General features: G+C 39.2%; 1 protein-coding gene across 1 annotated transcript; it reads left to right on the top strand.

The window, feature by feature from the left end:
• The first annotated feature begins 6373 nt into the window (after positions 1-6373).
• crhbp (corticotropin releasing hormone binding protein) lies at positions 6374-13131 on the top strand. Its single transcript, XM_066711709.1, has 7 exons — positions 6374-6499; positions 6932-7025; positions 7642-7799; positions 9481-9691; positions 10988-11136; positions 12085-12202; positions 12460-13131. Exons 1-7 carry the CDS (start codon positions 6419-6421, stop codon positions 12612-12614), a joined length of 966 nt encoding a protein of 321 aa, XP_066567806.1. The 5' UTR covers positions 6374-6418; the 3' UTR covers positions 12615-13131.
• The last annotated feature ends 7086 nt before the right edge of the window (positions 13132-20217 follow it).

Below are 20217 nucleotides of genomic sequence, written 5' to 3'. Positions count from 1 at the left end.
CTGCCTGACACACTAGTAGCAATTTCCAGTTCCAAAACTGCAGTAAGCTTTGTGTTCAACAGATGACTCTTCCTTAACAACTGCAAATTCACTGTTAAACACTTTTACTGGTGACCGGTACGTGGGTAAATAGTTTGATTTGATCCAGGCCCAAATATCAATTTTGTAGTGCTGGTAAATGTGCAGAAAGGTGTTGGTTAGATTATTTATTATAAGAAAACAATTTGTACAAAGAAGCAGGTCTTTGGCAACAGTATGACAGTATGAGAGAATCTGTTGTTCAACTATAAAAGTCATATAAATATATTATTTGTAAATAGATTTACATTTTTGGGAATCCAAAGTTGCTTTAAAACAATTAATCACTTGTATTCCTTACTAGCTAGGGATGTCTTGTATTATTATTTATGTATTATTTGCATCACTGCGTAATAAATCCACTTAATAGCATTAAATAAACAAATAAATACAAATATTTGATAGCAAACTCTCGGAACATATTAAAATCAGTTCTGAATTTGGCTCAGATAATGTTATATGTTGTTTCTTATCTGACATGAAGTTTTGTAATAAATAAATGAAGCCATGGCTCATAATTATTTACATGAATTATAATTCAAATTCAAATTCAAATTCAAATTCAGAGCTGTTAGGTTATGAGAGGAATAATGTGGATTGCCAATGCTTTAATTTATTTTTTGTACTGATATTTTTTGAAGATGGGTTTGACAATACAACATTTTTTTCCCATAGTGTGAGTATTAAAAGTCCTATTGTATCAAGGCATGTTTTTTCTGTTGTTTTTATAAAGGTCTTTATTTTGGTACTTTTCTTTTTGGCTGTAATTTAGACTTCCTTTGACAAGAGGTTTGTTCACTCTGCACTATAGGCAATATGATTATAAATCATTAACAATCATCCTATTACTGCATTTTCATTTTGACCAGGAAGACCTCCCATTAATAGTATCATCGAATTTGCAACAACAAAACAATGGCCCTTGACATTTATGTAAGCCCTTCAAATTGCCATGAACATACAGTATATAACTCTATCTCAAAATGAAGAGTAATTTTATAATGTTGCATAACTCTTGGAGCTCATTTCATGAACATTTCACTTGACACTGATAGCAGGATGATTAAGGAATTACAAACTGCATTTTGATTCCATGTGGTCCTCAGTTCTAATGATAGCACTAGGACCAAAGGCTGCAAAACAGCCCAAAAAGCCAAATTGATCCATCTGCTTGTTTCACAGTGGGGGTGATGTTCTTCTCTGCATAAGCTTCACTTGTTTGTGCCATTTTAAACCAATAAGAAAAAAAACACATTATCCACAGGCATCTTACACTGTGCTGCAATCAGGCTTCTATAAAATTAATCAGCTGTGGTGAATGAGTGAGTGTTGCAGGAGCCTGACTGGGACGTGCTGAGGATTTGTTTCTGCAGAACAGTGCTGCATGCCAATACACTGAATATAACAATATATTATTATCATGGATCCTCTGTCTTCTAGTATTTATTAAGTACAGAGCTGTACGGAAGATAATGCAGTGATCTCCCAATATCCTATTTATTATTAACTTTCTTATATGCGATGACAGTGATTTGACCGTGCTTGTGAATAGGTGTGTAAGCATCACCAGTACTCAGATGGTGAGTCACTGGATTTTTCTTATTCTACATTGAACTGCTCTCAATCTTAAGATAAAATAATTTTCAGTTATTTGGCCCTCCAATGAGCCAAGTCATTGTAATAGTCTGTTACATGGGAGGGCTTTCAAACTAAATAAAATAAAAGTGTGAGAGCTGCTTGAACAGCTATTTTAGGAATGGACTTACCCTCTCTTGTATATGACACCATCTATACTGACAAATTACAATGTGCTCAGCAACAGAATCACTACAAACAAAACAAGCAAAAGAATATGGAAAAGTTAATATTCTAAAAAAAAAATACAAAAAAAAAGCTGAACATTGTTATGTTTGGGACTCTAGGACCATGAAAGATATCTTCCTAATTATAAATCCTTACTTGGGTAGACTGCAATGTCAATCAGTGAAAAGTCATGCCATGCCTGGGGGAAATGGTATGTTTGTTTGTTTGTTTGTTTGTTTATGTTTCTGCATGTTTCTGCCTATAATGCAGTCTGAAAAGTTACTTGGCCAAGCAAGCAGAAGAAAAAGAAGATTACAAAAGCTGTCACAGCTTGTTGACAGAAGATGTTAAGGAGAAACCAATTAGCACAGCATTACAGTGAAAGGTATGTTTAAAATGTGTGTAACACTCAGATACCTCTTTGTCATACTTCTACTCCTGCAGCTTTCAAGTCTCTCCATAAGGTATCAGCGTGATGGAATACCTGGTTGGTGGTAAATAGCAGTGTAACAGTGTAAGCTCAAACGTTCACAAATCATTGAACTGAATACAATTATTATGACAGACAACAAGGAAGAAAATACATATCAGGACTTTAGCAATATCTCCATTGAACTGCAAGTGTCTCACATCTTTCACTGTGACTTGTGCTGCCCTGAAAGTGTTGCAGAGTGTTCGAACACGAAAGCCCAGCAGTCCTCGTCTTTTCCTAACAAGTATTTGGAAATTCATTTCAGCAGAGAAGAAGTCTGCAGTGAATTAAATACAGCTTAAAATCATCTTACTCATCACTTGGTCACTCTCAACTCCGTTCAGCTGGCATTTTAGCATTTTCATTCATACCCCTATCCATTAAGACAGTGCTGAAGATGGATGCATCAGCTGTCAGACTACATATGTACCAATCCAAATGGAGAAGTGTCTGTGTCATGACACAAGCTGGCTGTGTGCCCTAAATATGTGCACCAAATTGACTCATTACATTTTTCCAGTAGTTACATAAAAACATCTGTCTGCAACAGATAATGAGAAAGAGAAGAATATACCTAATGCTGTTAGCTGGTATGAGCAAAGTGTTGATTTAAATGTGCATAAAACAACTATGTTGATTTCACCTTTGTGTTTGCAATGGCTGGCAAGGACAATGCACCATGGAAAATAACTGGCAGTGGACTTCAAACTTGGTCTTGGTCCTTGTGGGATGATTAACATGGCTGCCATCTAATTTAATATGATATATATATATACCGTAAAACTTCCAATACTCGCCGGGTCTCCAATAGTTGCCGGATTAATTTGTATAATCATGTAAACAAAAGCCAGTCTTTAATAAACGCCGGGTTACGTGTCTTTCTTGTTTTCAGTATACACTGATCAGCCATAACATTATGACCACCTGCCTAATATTGTGTAGGTCCCCCTTTTGCTACCAAAACAGCCCTGACCCGTCGAGGCATGGACTCCACTAGACCTCTGAAGGTGTGCTGTGGTATCTGGCACCAAGATGTTAGCAGCAGATCCTTTAAGTCCTGTAAGTTGCGAGGTGGGGCGTCCATGGATCGGACTTGTTTGTCCAGCACATCCCACAGATGCTCGATTGGATTGAGATCTGGGGAATTTGGAGGCCAAGTCAACACCTTGAACTCATGATTCATCAGACCAGGCCACCTTCTTCCATTGCTCCGTGGTCCAGTTCTGATGCTCACGTGCCCATTGTAGGCGCTTTCGGCAGTGGACAGGGGTCAGCATGGGCACCCTGACTGGTCTGCGGCCACGCAGCCCCATACGCAACAAACTGCGATGCACTGTGTGTTCTGACACCTTTCTATCAGAACCAGCATTCACTTTTTCAGCAATTTGAGCTACAGTAGCTTGTCTGTTGAATCGGACCACATGGGCCAGCCTTCGCTCCCCACGTGCATCAGTGAGCCTTGGCCGCCCATGACCCTGTCGCCGGTTCACCGCTTTTCCTTCCTTGGACCACTTTTGATAGGTACTGACCACTGCAGACCGGGAACACCCCACAAGAGCTGCAGTTTTGGAGATGCTCTGACCCAGTCGTCTAGCCGTCACAATGTGGCCCTTGTCAAAGTCGCTCAGATCCTTACGCTTGCCCATTTTTCCTGCTTCTAACACATCAACTTTGAGGACAAAATGTTCACTTGCTGCCTAATATATCCCACCCACTGACAGATGCCATGATAACGAGATTATCAGTGTTATTCACTTCACCTGTCATAATGGTGGTCATAATGTTATGGCTGATCGGTGTATATACAGCTCTGGAAAAAATTAAGAGACCACTGCAAAATGTTCTTGTAACATGTATGGCAGCCATTCCATTCCATTCATATTCTGATTTGGATTTTGGGAGAAATGCTGTCAGTAGTTTATAGAATAAAACAAAAATGTTCATTTTACCCAAACACATACCTATAAATAGTAAAATCAGAGAAACTGATAATTTTGCAGTGGTCTCCAGAGCTGTATATACTGTATATTAATTAAAAAAACACTATCACTTGTGGGGCTTCTTGCAGTTATTTGGAATAAACGCCAGGGGCGTTTATGGTATATACTATATATATATATATATATATATATATATATATATATATATATATATATATACAGACAAATTAAATGAAACACCTGAATAAATGAGTGAAGGAACATAATGAATGCAGATGCCTCCAAAGAGGTGTACTGGATGATACAATTAAGCAATTAACATCCTATTATGCTCTGTGGCATGTATAAAATTGCTGAGCAGGCCCAGATGACCTCGATTTTGGATCAAGATGGCAAGAGGAAAGGATCTAAGTGACTTTGAAAGAGGGGTCATTATTGTGGCACAAATGGCAGGAGCTTCAGTCACAAAGACTCTCAACTGGCTAGTTCTTGACAAGTGTCACTGCAAATCATTACAAAGTTATTCATAGTGATCACCTTTATCCTATGGTGAAACATTTCTATCCTAATGGGAGTGGTCTCTTCCAGGATGACAATGCCCCCATCCACAGGGCACGAGGGTCACTGAAAGGTATGATGAGTATGAAAATGATGTGAATCATATGCTTTGGCCTTCACAGTCACCAGATCTCAACCCAATTGAACACCTACGGGAGATTTTGGACCAACGTGCTCTCCACCATCACCAAAACACCAAATGAGGGAATATCTTTTGGAAGAATGGTGTTCATCCCTCCAGTAGAGTTCAGAGGCTCGTAGAATCTGTTTCAAGAGCATTGAAGCTGTTCTGGTAGCTCATGGTGGCCCAGCACCTTACTGAGACACTTCATGTTGGTTATTCCTTTAATTTGTCTCCCATTTGTGTATATATATATATATATATATATATATATATATATATATATAGTGTCAACTAAACATGTAATAGTAATTGCCTTCACAATCACACACCAAGTTAAGTGGTCTCCATTTGTGTAAAGTTGTAGTGATTCACATGACTTCAGGTTAATTCAGCAATTCCTGTAGGTTCCCTCTGCTGGGTATTGCATTTCAAAGTAGAGACTCAAGCATGAGCACCAAGAGCTTTCAAAAGACCTCCAGGACAAAGTTGTTCAAAGTCACAGATCAGGAGATGGGTATAAAAAAATATCAAAGGCCTTTAATATCCCTTGGAGCACTGTCAAGACAATTAAAGAAAAAGGTGTATGGCACCACAAAGACCCTGTTCAAAGTGTGCATGTCACAACAATATCCCAAGCAATCCAAAAGTGTGGCCTGTATGGTACCCAAGAAAGCCAACCTAGAATCATGTTTGAAGAATGCAAAAAAAAAAAAAGAATCTCGTCAGGATACAAGAGAAAATGAATGTAACAAAGCAAGGATAAGCCCACGAGGAAAACCTGCTACTCTCTTCAAGAAAGCCGAAATGGTGATGGAAATTCACCTTTCAGCACTACAACACACAGCCAAAACTACACTGCAGTGGCAAAGGAACAAGAAAAGGTAAATGTCCTTCAGTAGCCAAGTCAAAGCTGTAATTGCTGCCACCAGGTATTACCTCAGGGAGGCGGAGGCATATTTCATATATTTTCAAAATACAATATGTTTTGCCTTAACAGGAGTATGGTGTGTAGATAAGTGGGAAAAGTCCAAATGTAAATACATTAAACTCTGAGACACTGACATAAAATGTGGAATAGTTAAAGCGGGTGTTGACTTTCTATATTATCATTTCTTTCTTATGCAGCTTTTTTGGCAGGTGCAGTGCATAACCATTCTGCTGTTTACGTTTTGCATTTTTGGTTGATGACGGTGAATATGGAGTTAGATACTTGGCTCCCGGGCTTCCTGAGGTACTTTTTGACATTGCGATGGCTTCTCGACCCGTGATCTCAGCCTGTCGTCAGCAGCACGCACACTTGGGTCTTGGAGAGACCTGAGCCTATGGTGGCCGCACTCTTATCAATGCATCTTCACCAGAGCTGCATTGCCCGGCTCCTATAAAAGCTGCGCGGCGGTCGGAGCGGCTCAGTCTCGTCGCTCCAGTGCAGCCGGGAGAGGTGCGATGTCTGCGGCTTTCCGAGCGCACTTCTGCTTCCTCTTGATCTGCCTGTCGGTCCTCAGGGGAGAGAGCAGATACCTGGAGGTGAGGCTCTTCCATCATTATACAGCTCAATGAGTCAAAGAGAAAACGCAATCGTTGGTTTTAGATTACAGTCTCAGCAATCGGGGAAACGTCCGAGATCGCAAGTTTGCATTCGTTATAATAACTATTGGTTTCATGTTTCTGATTCAAAGGTCAGTTTGTTTGCGGTGATGTTTATTTGTTTTCCTTTCTCAGGGTCTTACACGATTTTCGTTGTTTCCCCCTGTGCATCAATGACAGCTTGAATTAATTAATCACTTTAATGATATTTATGTATTGTTGTTTTTGTGGGTTAAACTTGTATGCTGCAATTGAAAATGACTTTATAGGCTACTATTAATATTTACATTTTACTTCTTTAACAGGGTGCATTATATATATTATGAAAATTGGGTAAATTTAATTAAGCTTTCGTGTCATGTGTGTTTTCAGGACAATGAGATTTCCCCAGAAGGAGTTTTTTCGCTTCTTAACTCGGAAATCAAAAGAGAAATATCCGAAGAACTTGCTTTCCGTCGGCCGCTAAGTAAGCAACTGCCTTCAATTTTGACAATTAATCTAAATAATTACCAGTACCGTTGTCATTTACACTGTTGAATAATAGGTGTATAAAATGCATGTTTGATGTTATAATATAGTGTTGCAGTTCACAGATCAAATTATTTAAGAAAATAGTTTTAAATTATGAAATATGATGTTTATTTTGTATAGCTTTGGTAAATAAATAAAAAAACAAAAAAATAAAAAACTTGTATAATTATAACATTCATGATCAATAAAACCATCCATCTATTAAGTATATATTATTTTAGACAATTTAACATCATACAATCAACCCATCTTTTAATATTATAGTTGACCTTTAAAGTAATATTTATAAATTGTAATTTATTCTACAGAGAATTAGACCACTGCAATATAACATTGAGTCACATTTCTAATGAAGTACGCTAACTGACTGATTTCTCTTCAGTGCATCTTCAAATGAGATACTGGAGCTCACAGGAGTCTACCTATAAGTAGAACTGCATCTGGGGTTAGATATGAAACACAGTGTCAGTAATTGCCATCAGATTAATGTACTTCTCACATCCTGCCCTACACTGCTGATGGGAGACTTTAATGTAGGTTATTCTTTTCAGGATGTATAGACATGCTCTCCATCGAGGGTCAGTTCACATTCACAGCTGATCGACCACAGCTGAACTGCGCTGCCTTTTTCATTGGTGAGCCCAATGAGATGATCAGTCTAGAATACAATTCTGTCAACATCGACTGCAGTGGAGGAGACTTCATCAAGGTAATCTGAGGAGCATTTCTAATCCTTTTATGCGGATTTGTTTCTTGGCACATTGATGAGCAAAGGTCATCCAATAAACAGAGGCTTTGTGCACTTCCTGTTTAAGACTTAGAATGTTCTGTTGATTGAAGTTGCACTCCATCAAACATAAATACTTTTAATTTCCTATGTAACTGTTCATTCATTAAAATTAGTTTAATCAACAAAATGTAAAACATCAGTGATTGTAGCTGTTTTCCATAAGAAAAAGGCATGCTCTGAAACCCTTAACCAGAAATAGAAGAACACCTGCTGCCAGCACTGTTTAAATGAACTCATCGTACTATGACACCCACTGAAACCAACATCATTAATACGTTTATAGAGTGCGATATCAATGTAGATATAATACTATTGTTTATTCAGTATTCATTTCAATATTAATTATAATTCCTAGTAAAATGATAAATAATCTTGGGGTAAGCATATTTCTTCGATAGTGTGGTGGGAGATGTTTGAGGCACAGGCTGCCAACTACTGTGCCTGGCATCTTTTTTCAAACCTCTCCAAATAGTTTAGTTTTCATCCACTTTCTGTTCATGCTGCCATATGATACACTAATGATTGAAGTCCTCCTTCCCCCTGAGCCTCTCCCTTGACTCCTCTGAAGACACTGCGGGTTTAGTGATGTCACAGGGAGCGCATGTTCCTGCTCGGGGTTTGCGGTCTAATATGCATCTCCATTTTAGGGTGGTGTTGCTTTGTTTGGGGTGGTTGACTTGCTGTTAAATATCAGCCCAGTCTGTATTAAAACAAATAGAATATACATATCCTTGGCATTGTTTGGCCATTTTAATGCAACTAAGCTCCATGTGTTAGTTCGAAGTGAACAAGGTTAGAGAATACTGCGGTTTAGGAGCATAGCAGATACAAGTGCTACCCTACATTGTCTGGATCAGTTTATTTCAGTTAATTAGTCTGGCATGGTAGTGCTACAGCACATTATAGTCATACATTTGCATATTATTATTATTTTTATTTCTTGGCAGACGCCCTTATCCAGGGAGACTTACAACATAAGTGCAAACTTACAACATAAGTGCAATATAGCTATAATAGTGACGTATTGGGTGAATTAAAGTAACATTTCTCTAAAATGTTCACTTTCTCCATTTTTTAGAACTGATTTTATGTAATACATTTATCAGCTTATGCAATTATATATGACACCTGCTGTTTTCTTAGATTCAAACTGCGTTTCACTTTTCCCTTTCACTGTGGCCAAGGCCCTGTCATGTCTCCTAGGTGCTGCAAATAGAATTACTCTCCATTGAGAAACATGTTCAGTAAAACCAATAGCATGTAAACTCCTACTTGCTCACAATGGCACTTGCAGTTAATTCCAGATGCTACATTTATATAGATATTTATATCCTAAATGAAGCGCATTAAGAAAAACAAAAGTTAATGATCCCATAGCTTGTCAAAGACTGGCATATCCCTTTTTGTGTGAATCAGTGACTTGATCTTTAAAATGTACTGGTAGAAAAAATCTGGGTAGACCAATATTGAAAACGTATATAAAGGGAAACATTTGGTATTGTATACAGTTATCCTGTAATGTTATAATTTGGTCCAGGATTAACACTGGTTGCCACAACATTTTGTAACTTGGTGACTAATGGCACTTTCCTCTTTGCAGGTGTTTGATGGATGGATACTGAAAGGAGAGAAATTCCCCAGCTCTGTGGACCACCCTCTTCCTCTGTATGAACGATACGTTGACTACTGTGAAACTGGCACCATGAGAAGGATGGTCAGGTCATCACAGAATGTGGCGATGCTTTTCTTCAGGATCCACGCCACAGGGAATGGATTCTCCATAACCGTTAAGAAAACCATCAACCCCTATCGTAAGTATAGCCGTTCATCTCTGCTTGTGAATAATGATTTGATCTGCCGCTTATTAGAAGTGGATTTGTTAGACGGATGCCAGGAAACATTTGGCCCACATGTGTTTGAGGGCAGAGAACGAAAATGTCACAGTTGAAAACCAGGGAAGCATTAACTAACAAATGTGCTGTTAGCTATAACACAGGTGCCCAGGTTTGTCTTGCACGCATTAATTCAGCTCTTGTTAAAATCAGAATGTTCCATTGAAAATACAACAACAAAAAAAAGGTCAGTACTTGCAAAAACATAGTTAGATGGCATCCACGTTCTATTAGAGGGATGTCTCTGGAATTTAAATTGAGCAGTAGATGTAAAATAGAGAATAAAAAAGCAAGCCCTAGCACTACCAGTAATGTGTATGTAATGTGATAAATATTGTAACAATTTTAAGTCACTCTGGATAAGGGTGTCTGCTAAGAAATCAAGTAATAATAATAATAATAATAATAATAATAATAATAATAATAACTACCAAGTCTTTTTATATAAATATATTAACGTGGTTATTTCTCAGAATATGTTTACCTAACAAATAAGCCCTGCAAGCAGCTGCATTGTTTGTCAGTGTTTAGTCAATTAGCAGTTTCTATTTGCAGAGTAGCTGCTTTTCCATCCTTTTCTGGTCATTAAACACTCCTGTTCGGAAACAAGCCATCGCATTTCAATCCATCTGTGATGCAGTGGAAATAAGCGGAAGGTTGTGTGTGTCACATTTATACAACAGAGGACAAAAAAATGTTCATGATGGCTACCGATTCTCATTGATGGCCATCTATACGAAAGAATGACAAATGTAATTTCATACATTTAATTGTTAGGTGGACCAGTTAATGTCTTAATCAGCTGGTTAACTGGTTGCTATCAACTTGATGTGTGTTAAATTCAAACAGACACAGTATAACAGTATAACTAAATATTAGCCAGAGTAATTCAAAGCTCAGTAGTAGCCTTCAAATAAAATGCCATGTATCAGATAAGAGACCTCCGATGATATGCAAGCAAGAGTGAATCAACTGTGGCTCAGGGCTGTCAGGGACGATGCTCAGTGGCTGCAATATGTGAATGAAAATCGCACATGACAAATTTAATGCAAGCCTTCACCAACGTCTGTTCTGAACAAGTCCATCTCCGCACTGGACAACACACACAGCCTCATTCACTAAAATATTTAGTTTCCTCCCCTTGACATTCATGGCTACATTTATGCAATTCTGTTTCATATGGGCTCTCCATTCTCTTCCTCTTCTCTTCAATAGCATGCAATATCATCTCCCAGACCCCAGAGGGCAGCTTTACTATGATAATCCCTCACCAGCACCGAAACTGCAGCTACTCCATCATTTACCCTGTGGAAATCCAAATAGCTGAACTCAGTCTGGGGCACTACAACGATTTCCAAGTGAAGGTGAGGCTCAGCAGAGTGCATGGGCCATAAGAGTTTCCTTGCTCGAGACAGTGTCACTCTTAACTGGTCTGTGTATGGAGCACCAGCTCAAACTATTGGCATGTCAAAACTGGACAGTAGCAGAATGATATCACAACCATAACTGCCACTGACACTAATGCAAGACATCTTATGCTTAATCAAAATGGCATTATTGGCTTTGTGTATAATCTTAGTGTAAACCATTATCTTGACACCATTTTGTTGTTTGTGCTAGGATTCTTGAGTCAGTGGCTTTATAATATCACTATATTCACAGTTTATGTACTTGTAGTTTATGTATTGCTAAAAAAAAAAAAACACAAATGCACTCAAAGGGTTATTTATTCTCAATAACTAATAAAATTAGATCAGGACTGGGACTGCACAGCAGTGAGAATTACAGTACTGTGATTAGACAGGAAGTGGGATATGCATATTCTAAGAAAATAGTGTGAATACCCCACAGGTATTCATCATTCTAGGTTCTTGCCTGAATAGAATTTGATTGTAATCGCTTAGGCACTGCGGTTATTGAGCTAAAGTGACCCTTGGAAAGATTGGAGTGAATACTCGCTGATTTCACTTGATGCTGCGGTTTACATTTTTATATCCGGATGACAAAGTGACGTCAGGGTATAGTCTCCAGAATTCAATTGTCGTAACCAATTCGTGGAACATAACAAAGAGAATGAAGACTTTAAAAATGTTTATTCTATACTCATGGATATGGTAGGAAGCATGGTATCTTATTCATTAGGTATTAGGTATTTTGGCTTTGTTCCCCATGTTATTATTACAAAGTTTGTGCTACCATTAGTATTATTACTAGTGTTTATATCTATATCCGTCAATGTGTGAAGAAGTGCTCTATGACAATCTGTTGCAAAATGAAGTGAACTGATTGTTTGGGGTTGTTTCTTTTATTAGAGAGCTGTCACCGGGTGTGGAGGAGCAGGGGACTTTGTGGAGCTCCTGGGTGGCAATGGTGTCGACACGTCCAAGATGCTTCCTGTGGCCGACCTTTGCTACTCCTTTAATGGGCCTGGTGAGTGTCGCTCTCAAGTGTACCAAGACGGCTTCACAGAGGAGCACTTTGCCTCGTCGTGAAAAGCCACGGCCAACCAGGAAAGTTAGGCAGCTGTGTGAAAATGTAATCTTTTCTAGCTCTATGTAGGGCAAGATATATTTACAATATATTCCAGGCAGTAACATTCACATATTATTTGCTTTGTATTTGCTGCATTTTCCTTTCCCTTAGCTTATAGCACCTAATTGTTGTGTATGTGCATTTCTTTTCTTCAGCTCAAATGAAGATTGGCTGTGATAACACTGTTGTCAGAATGGTCTCCAGTGGAAAATTCATCAATCGGGTTGCTTTTCACTACCGGTTACTAGACCACCATGAACGGGAGAAAATGAAAGGGAACAACATTGAGGATTTCTGTTACATGGAATGAGACCTCTCTCTCCTGCCTGGACAAAGGAATTGTGCTCTTGCTGACAACAAAGTCTCTATCCCACCAACACAGGCCTTTGAGCCGTCATGATTACACGATGTATGTTGATCATAAAGGTCTTTAAAATATGGTATTTTTAGAAATCCCACCCCCCCATGAAGAATTTTCACAAACCCATTTAATTACCTCGGATTTTAAGTATTTTTGTTAATTTAGCACTATGTAAATCAAATCCTTGACCAATATAATCTCAATAAAATGTTACTTTTTGTGTTTGTGCACATTACCACAGTATTATGAATTATTTTTAAAATTCCTGAGGCTTTACCACAAAATATTGCTCCAAGTTGTTATTCTTTCAAAAGGGCAGTATTCCAGGAGAATCCATATAATTTTAACTTGATATTTATTTTTTGAAGGATTGACTGAAGCAAATGTTAAATACCTTATGTAAAAACTGTTTATTGTTTATCTCTAAATATTTATTTGTATGAAACTTGTTTTTAATAAAACTGGATTGCATGACAAAGCATTTTCTTAAGCATTTATGTTATCACATTTTGTTTTTTGAAAATTATTTTGCGGTGATATTGCGGCATTATATACTAGTTGGAAGTAGTTAGTAGGACAATATAGCCTATTAGTCAATAGATAATAGGGCAATATAGCCTAGTGGTTATGACAAAATAAATGCTCTTTAGGTAGTCTTCTACAGTGTGGCTTATTTCAATACAGGAGACTTGGCATTAGTCCTAGAGTGACAGAATAAAACACATTTTACTTAATTAAGATACAATCCATGTTAATGATAAACATAATTGATCACATCATTTATAATATCAGAAAGTTCAGATTCTAAAAGATGGGCCTGGTGTCCAGGGTTTGGAGACATAGCAGGACAATGTCAGCTCTCTCTCCTCAATATGGAAGTGTTTGAACTGAGGGAAGGATGGATTCCAAAATATACGTGAATATGTTATGGAAAGTTTTGTGGCTCACTCCACCACAAAGCAGTTTTGCAAACTTTCCAGTGTGATTATGCTCTGAAACATGCATCCACGTCTATGACCGACCCAACAGAGTCCACAAGCAGCAGCCCCACAACTGGAGCAGCTCGGGATATGGACTTTGACAAATGCTGTTGATAAATACAGTACTGACAGTTATACAAGGTTACGTTTTATTTATTTGTATTGAAAAATACTGGGTGGACACTAGCATTTTCTTACAAAGTCAAGTGTTAGCAACACTAAAAACAGCAAGGATATGAATAAATCTGGAAGCTATTGTGTGTTTATCTTTAGTGAGCCCCACCACTTCTCCTTTGTGGCTTATTCTCTATCTCCAGCCATCAGCAGCAGTACTGTTCATCTAAGCTGCAGGCTCTGCATGCTCCTGTTCTCACTGTGTCCCCAATTGCACTCTTATCTCCTCTCTCTGGGTATGCTGCATCGCTCAGAGCAAGTCGTGGGAAGACAGCAGTGTTGTAGTTAGCCTTAGGATCTTATCACTAGCCAGGGATGTTCACATCTGCTTGGATCTCCATTTAAATGCACAGCAGTATGAAATAAACATTTTAAATTGAACACTTAATCACTGTCACACATAGGTGCTAAACTGTGTCTTATAAGCAAGCAGCTGATAAGTTCCCCAGGTTTAACTTTTACAGAAGATCTCCCCTAACTTGTGATATAGCAATTAACAGTTTAGAGTGCTATCTGCACCCAAATGATTCAAATGTGCTGAGAGCCATTAATTCCAATTTATTCAAATGTCTCAGAAAATGCTAAATAAACCGGTGCTTTTGTTCTAGCAAACAATAGGATTTCAAAATAGAAAACAAAAAATCACAAATATTCATTACTTGGAACACATCTCCCTGTGACTTAAAAAATAGCAGTAATATCCCCCAAACAGTACATTATTATACTGTTTCTGAGGTAATGAAGAGTAATATTGTCAGTTGTGAGAACTAAATTGTATTGTGTGTAAAATACCCAAGAATACCGCAACAATCCTTGATACCCATATTTCATGCTGTATTTATGAGATCATTCAGAACAGTGACAATCTACTTTTACACCTAACTGTGCATCTAAATCCATTCTCTTTCCTTCAAAGTAAAGGCATGCTTTCGTGAACACCATTAGGAGCATTTTATCTATTGCCTGAGGTCCTTTGAAATTGTTTCAGGTGTCAGTAGGGGACTGGAGAAAGAGGTTTAGAGAAGTGTGACTCAATGGGGACTGGAACAGTATGTTTCTCTGGCGTCCCAGCTGGTAAACTAAAGTGTACAGCTGAGAGGCATGAAAACATGTAGTGTCTATAGAGCATTTAAAACTCTAGGACTCTAGGAGTCTAGGAAACTAAACAATTGATGATCTCCGTCTCATTCATCCTTTCCTTCAAAGACGTTCTGGGATGACTGATTTACTAGGCATCAGAAGAGTCTAGTATTTGTGGCTTGAGCACCAGAGAGTAGGTAAGTATTTTAGGGAAAGCTCATGCTTTCAGGATCCATAGTAAACAACAATAAAACAATTATATATATATATATATATATATATATATATATATATATATATATATATATATATATATACACTCACCTAAAGGATTATTAGGAACACCTGTTCAATTTCTCATTAATGCAATTATCTAACCATTTAGGGGTGTGGTCCTGGTCAAGACAATCTCCTGAACTCCAAACTGAATGTCTGAATGGGAAAGAAAGGTGATTTAAGCAATTTTGAGCGTGGCATGGTTGTTGGTGCCAGACGGGCCGGTCTGAGTATTTCACAATCTGCTCAGTTACTGGGATTTTCACGCACAACCATTTCTAGGGTTTACAAAGAATGGTGTGAAAAGGGAAAAACATCCAGTATGCGGCAGTCCTGTGGGCGAAAATGCCTTGTTGATGCTAGAGGTCAGAGGAGAATGGGCCGACTGATTCAAGCTGATAGAAGAGCAACTTTGACTGAAATAACCACTCGTTACAACCGAGGTATGCAGCAAAGCATTTGTGAAGCCACAACACGTACAACCTTGAGGCAGATGGGCTACAACAGCAGAAGACCCCACCGGGTACCACTCATCTCCACTACAAATAGGAAAAAGAGGCTACAATTTGCACAAGCTCACCAAAATTGGACAGTTGAAGACTGGAAAAATGTTGCCTGGTCTGATGAGTCTCGATTTCTGTTGAGACATTCAGATGGTAGAGCCAGAATTTGGCGTAAACAGAATGAGAACATGGATCCATCATGCCTTGTTACCACTGTGCAGGCTGGTGGTGGTGGTGTAATGGTGTGGGGGATGTTTTCTTGGCACACTTTAGGCCCCTTAGTGCCAATTGGGCATTGTTTAAATGCCACGGCCTACCTGAGCATTGTTTCTGACCATGTCCATCCCTTTATGACCACCATGTACCCATCCTCTGATGGCTACTTCCAGCAGGATAATGCACCATGTCACAAAGGTCGAATCATTTCAAATTGGTTTCTTGAACATGACAATGAGTTCACTGTACTAAACTGGCCCCCACAGTCACCAGATCTCAACCCAATAGAGCATCTTTGGGATGTGGTGGAACGGGAGCTTCGTGCCCTGGATGTGCATCCCACAAATCTCCATCAACTGCAAGATGCTATCCTATCAATATGGGCCAACATTTCTAAAGAATGCTTTCAGCACCTTGTTGAATCAATGCCACGTAGAATTAAGGCAGTTCTGAAGGCGAAAGGGGGTCAAACACAGTATTAGTATGGTGTTCCTAATAATCCTTTAGGTGAGTGTATATATATATATACTGTATATATACACACACCGATCAGCCATAACATTATGACCACCTGCCTAATAGTGTGTTGGTCCCCCTTTTGGTGCCAAAACAGCCCTGACCCATCGAGGCATGGACTCCACTAGACCTCTGAAGGTGTGCTGTGGTATCTGGCACCAAGACGTTAGCAGCAGATCCTTTAAGTCCTGTAAGTTGCGAGGTGGGGCCTCCATGGATCGGACTTGTTTGTCCAGCACATCCCACAGATGCTCGATTGGATTGAGATCTGGGGAATTTGGAGGCCAAGTCAACATCTGATTCATCAGACCAGGCCACCTTCTTCCATTGATCCGTGGTCCAGTCCTGATGCTCACGTGCCCATTGTAGGCGCTTTTGGAAGTGGACAGGGGTCAGCATGGGCACCCTGACTGGTCTGCGGCTACGCAGCCCCATATGCAACAACTGCGACACACTGTGTGTTCTGACACCTTTCTATCAGAACCAGCATGAACATTTTCAGCAATTTGAGCTACAGTAGCTCGTCTGTTGGATCTGACCACATGGGCCAGCCTTCGCTCCCCATGTGCATCAATGAGCCTTGGCCGCCCATAACCCTGTCGCTGGTTCACCGCTTTTCCTTCCTTGGACCGCTTTTGATAGGTACTGACCACTGCAGAACGGGAACACCACACAAGAGCTGCAGTTTTGGAGATGCTCTGACCCTGTCGTCTAGCCATCACAATGTGACCCGATGACGCTCAGATCCTTACGCTTGCCCATTTTTCCTGCTTCTAACACATCAACTTTGAGGACAAAATGTTCACTTGCTGCCTAATATATCCCACCCACTGACAGGTGCCATGATAACGAGATTATCAGTGTCATTCACTTCACCTGTTAGTGGTCATAATGTTATGGCTGATCGGTGTATATATATATATATATATATATATATATAAAATGAGTTTTATACAGATAAATTATGCTCATGAGATATTTATAAAGCCAACAAGTCTCCTGAAATGAGTGTAGTCGTGGAACAGTGATGCTGGCATTTAAATTAATACTGTAATTAAAATAACAAACCTAGAGTGACACAGATGTGAAACTCCCTGAACTCAGTGTTGGTGGTGGTTAACGGCTCTGGGACTTTAAGAAGTAAAGCAGTTCTTCTCTCACACCTGATCCTGTTTTCAAGACTAAGAATAACGCTTTCCATGACAAATATAATTACAGACCATCTGGGAATAAGCAAATGTCAGAAAGTACGCAGCACTTTCTTGCCATTAGGCATCCCTTTCCAAGGCAGTGATGAAGCTGAAACTGGGAGGTTCAAATTCAATGAATAAATTAAATGAACTTCTCGATGGAAAACAATTCAGGTAATTTTCACCAATTAGTCACCATCAGGATAATAATAAAAAACATCTACTGTGACTACATTAAATATTTGGGCACCTGAAGGATTTAAAAAGGATGCAGAACCATGAAACTTCACATTACATGTTAGAAGACATCAGACCAAGATTAGAGAAAAATCAGTTTAAATTTGCCTAGCATACACACATTTATTAAAGCCACTGTAAAAGGAAGCTTTGGCCTTGCTTGATTAAATTAATGTATTTGATATGAATCCCTTTCCTATTCCTTGCAAGAACAAATGACATTGTTATCATCCTATTTGTCCTGAAGCCTTATTTTACCAGGCCATGGGACTCTGTTCATTACAATGATAACAATCTCTTGAATTATACCATTCTTTGACCCACCAATGTCAATCCTTTGAATCATTATGAACTTAATAGGCTCACCCTGTCAGGCTCTCTCAGAGCCTGCTCTGCAGATAAGCACTCTAACAGGCCGAGCAGTGTGGGCGCTCTATCCAGGTGTTACAGCAGCCTTTATGTGCTGGCCATCTCTCTGAAATATCTCTGCCTCACAGGCTTCAAATAACTTCATGGGAAGTATGTGAAACCTGATGTTATTTCAGTTGTGGGCTTTTTCTAAATAAGTCTTCAAAAGCTTGTAGTCCTCAACTCTTATATACACTTATTTAAGAGAGGTTGCTTTTTATATCTATTCATATACATTACCACAAACACGCAAGAAACCACTTGAGAGAAGAGCACACATCTATATAAGCATGAATACAGAACTCTCCTCAGGAAAACACTCATAAGAACATAAGAAAGTTTACAAACGAGAGGAGGCCATTCGACCCATCGTGCTCGTTTGGTGTTCATTAATATCTAAGTGATCCAAGGATCCTATCCAGTCTATTTTTAAATGTTCTCAAAACAAATAAGATTCAGTTTAGCAAAATAGTATCTGCAGCCATACTACACGATAACAGTAATTTAATTGAAGCCTATATTGCTTAAACATCCTGCCTATCTGGAGAGGGTGGGCATATTAAATCCACTTCTTATGATTTATATTACCTGTGTAAATCATGTGAGCAGGAAATCATTGTAAAGTTATGTTCTATTCCCAGTATGTTCTAAAAAACTGTGCACAATACTGATGTCAAATGCTATTGCTATTTTCCTTGATGCTGAACACAATTCTTTATTGTGTTCCAGTTTTTTCTATAACTTTTCAATATTGAAACTAAATATACATATACAATGTTTGTATGTCCACATATACATTTGTGTAAGATTGTTTCTGTAAATGTTTAAGGTAAACAAACATTGCATGTATATATAAAAAAGCTAAGCTCATGGTATGTTATATAATATATCTTTAAACTGCTTTGTAAATGTTTACTAGATATAGATATAACTAAAGTTATTCATGTCTGTAGTAGAGCATTATATAAGACTGGAAGTTATTGAAATGGAGTTGTAAAGAGTCTGAAAGAGGTGAGAATGAAGAAAAGGAAGCTTGATCGGTGGGAGACTTGGGCGGCATGGGAGAGGAGACGACTGTTGAAGAGCTTGTGGATGTCTGTGATCTTGGAGAAGAAGGAGGCAAAATCATCAGCAGAGAGAGTGGAAGGAGGAGGAGGGGGACGGGGGGCGAAGAGGGAGGATTAGGTGGAGTAGAGTTTACGGGGGTTGTTGACAGAGGATTCAAAGGCTGAGGTGAGTGAGGAGGAGAATGTGGACAGTAGTGAGTGGTAGAGTTCGAGGGCAGCTGGGAGTTTGGACCTCTTCCACTTCTGTTCAGAGGCACACAGACTGGATCGGGTCGAGCAGAGAACGGAAGAGATCCAAAGCTGAGGAGGGGAGGGAGGGACAGGACGAGACGTGAGAGGACAGAGAGAGTCAAGGGAGGAGGAGAGGGAGGAGAACAAAGAGGTTATATTTGATCCTGCAAATTTGTGTTTGTGTATTTGTCTTAGGATGTAATATATTTTAAATAAATGTAAATCATTACCCAAACTGTAATGTTAAAACTGACCATGCATATCTTCACATCAGTTTAGCCGTGATCCTCTGCTGTGGGGACAGGACAACTGCACCGCATCAAAGGGATGATGGACGGGGCCCTGTACCGTCAAATCTTGGGTGAGAACCTCCTTCACTCAGCCAGGGCATTGAAAATGGGTCGTGGATGGGTATTCCAGCATGACAATGACCCAAAACACACAGCCAAGGCAACACAGGAGTGGCTCAAGAAGAAGCACATTAAGGTCCTGGAGTGGCCTAGCCAGTCTCCAGACCTTAATCCCATAGAAAATCTGTGGAGGGAGCTGAAGGTTCGAGTTGCCAAACGTCAGCCTCGAAACCTTAATGACTTGGAGAGGATCTGCAAAGAAGAGTGGGACAAAATCCCTCCTGAGATGTGTGCAAACCTGGTGGCCAACTACAAGAAACGTCT

Source organism: Amia ocellicauda, chromosome 8 (assembly GCF_036373705.1).
Source record: "Amia ocellicauda isolate fAmiCal2 chromosome 8, fAmiCal2.hap1, whole genome shotgun sequence".
In the NCBI taxonomy this organism is placed as follows: domain Eukaryota; kingdom Metazoa; phylum Chordata; class Actinopteri; order Amiiformes; family Amiidae; genus Amia; species Amia ocellicauda.
Note: the sequence above shows the minus strand (reverse complement) of the source record. Positions and strands in the feature narration are given on the sequence as shown.

Bases quoted from the DNA above. Each gene is read 5' to 3' on its own strand.
- crhbp (XM_066711709.1), top strand. From the start codon at position 6,419: ATGTCTGCGGCTTTCCGAGCGCACTTCTGCTTCCTCTTGATCTGCCTG. The intron at 9,692-10,987 runs GTAAGTATAGCC...TCTCTTCAATAG, and splicing joins GAAAACCATCAACCCCTATC to CATGCAATATCATCTCCCAG. The intron at 11,137-12,084 runs GTGAGGCTCAGC...TTCTTTTATTAG, and splicing joins ACAACGATTTCCAAGTGAAG to AGAGCTGTCACCGGGTGTGG.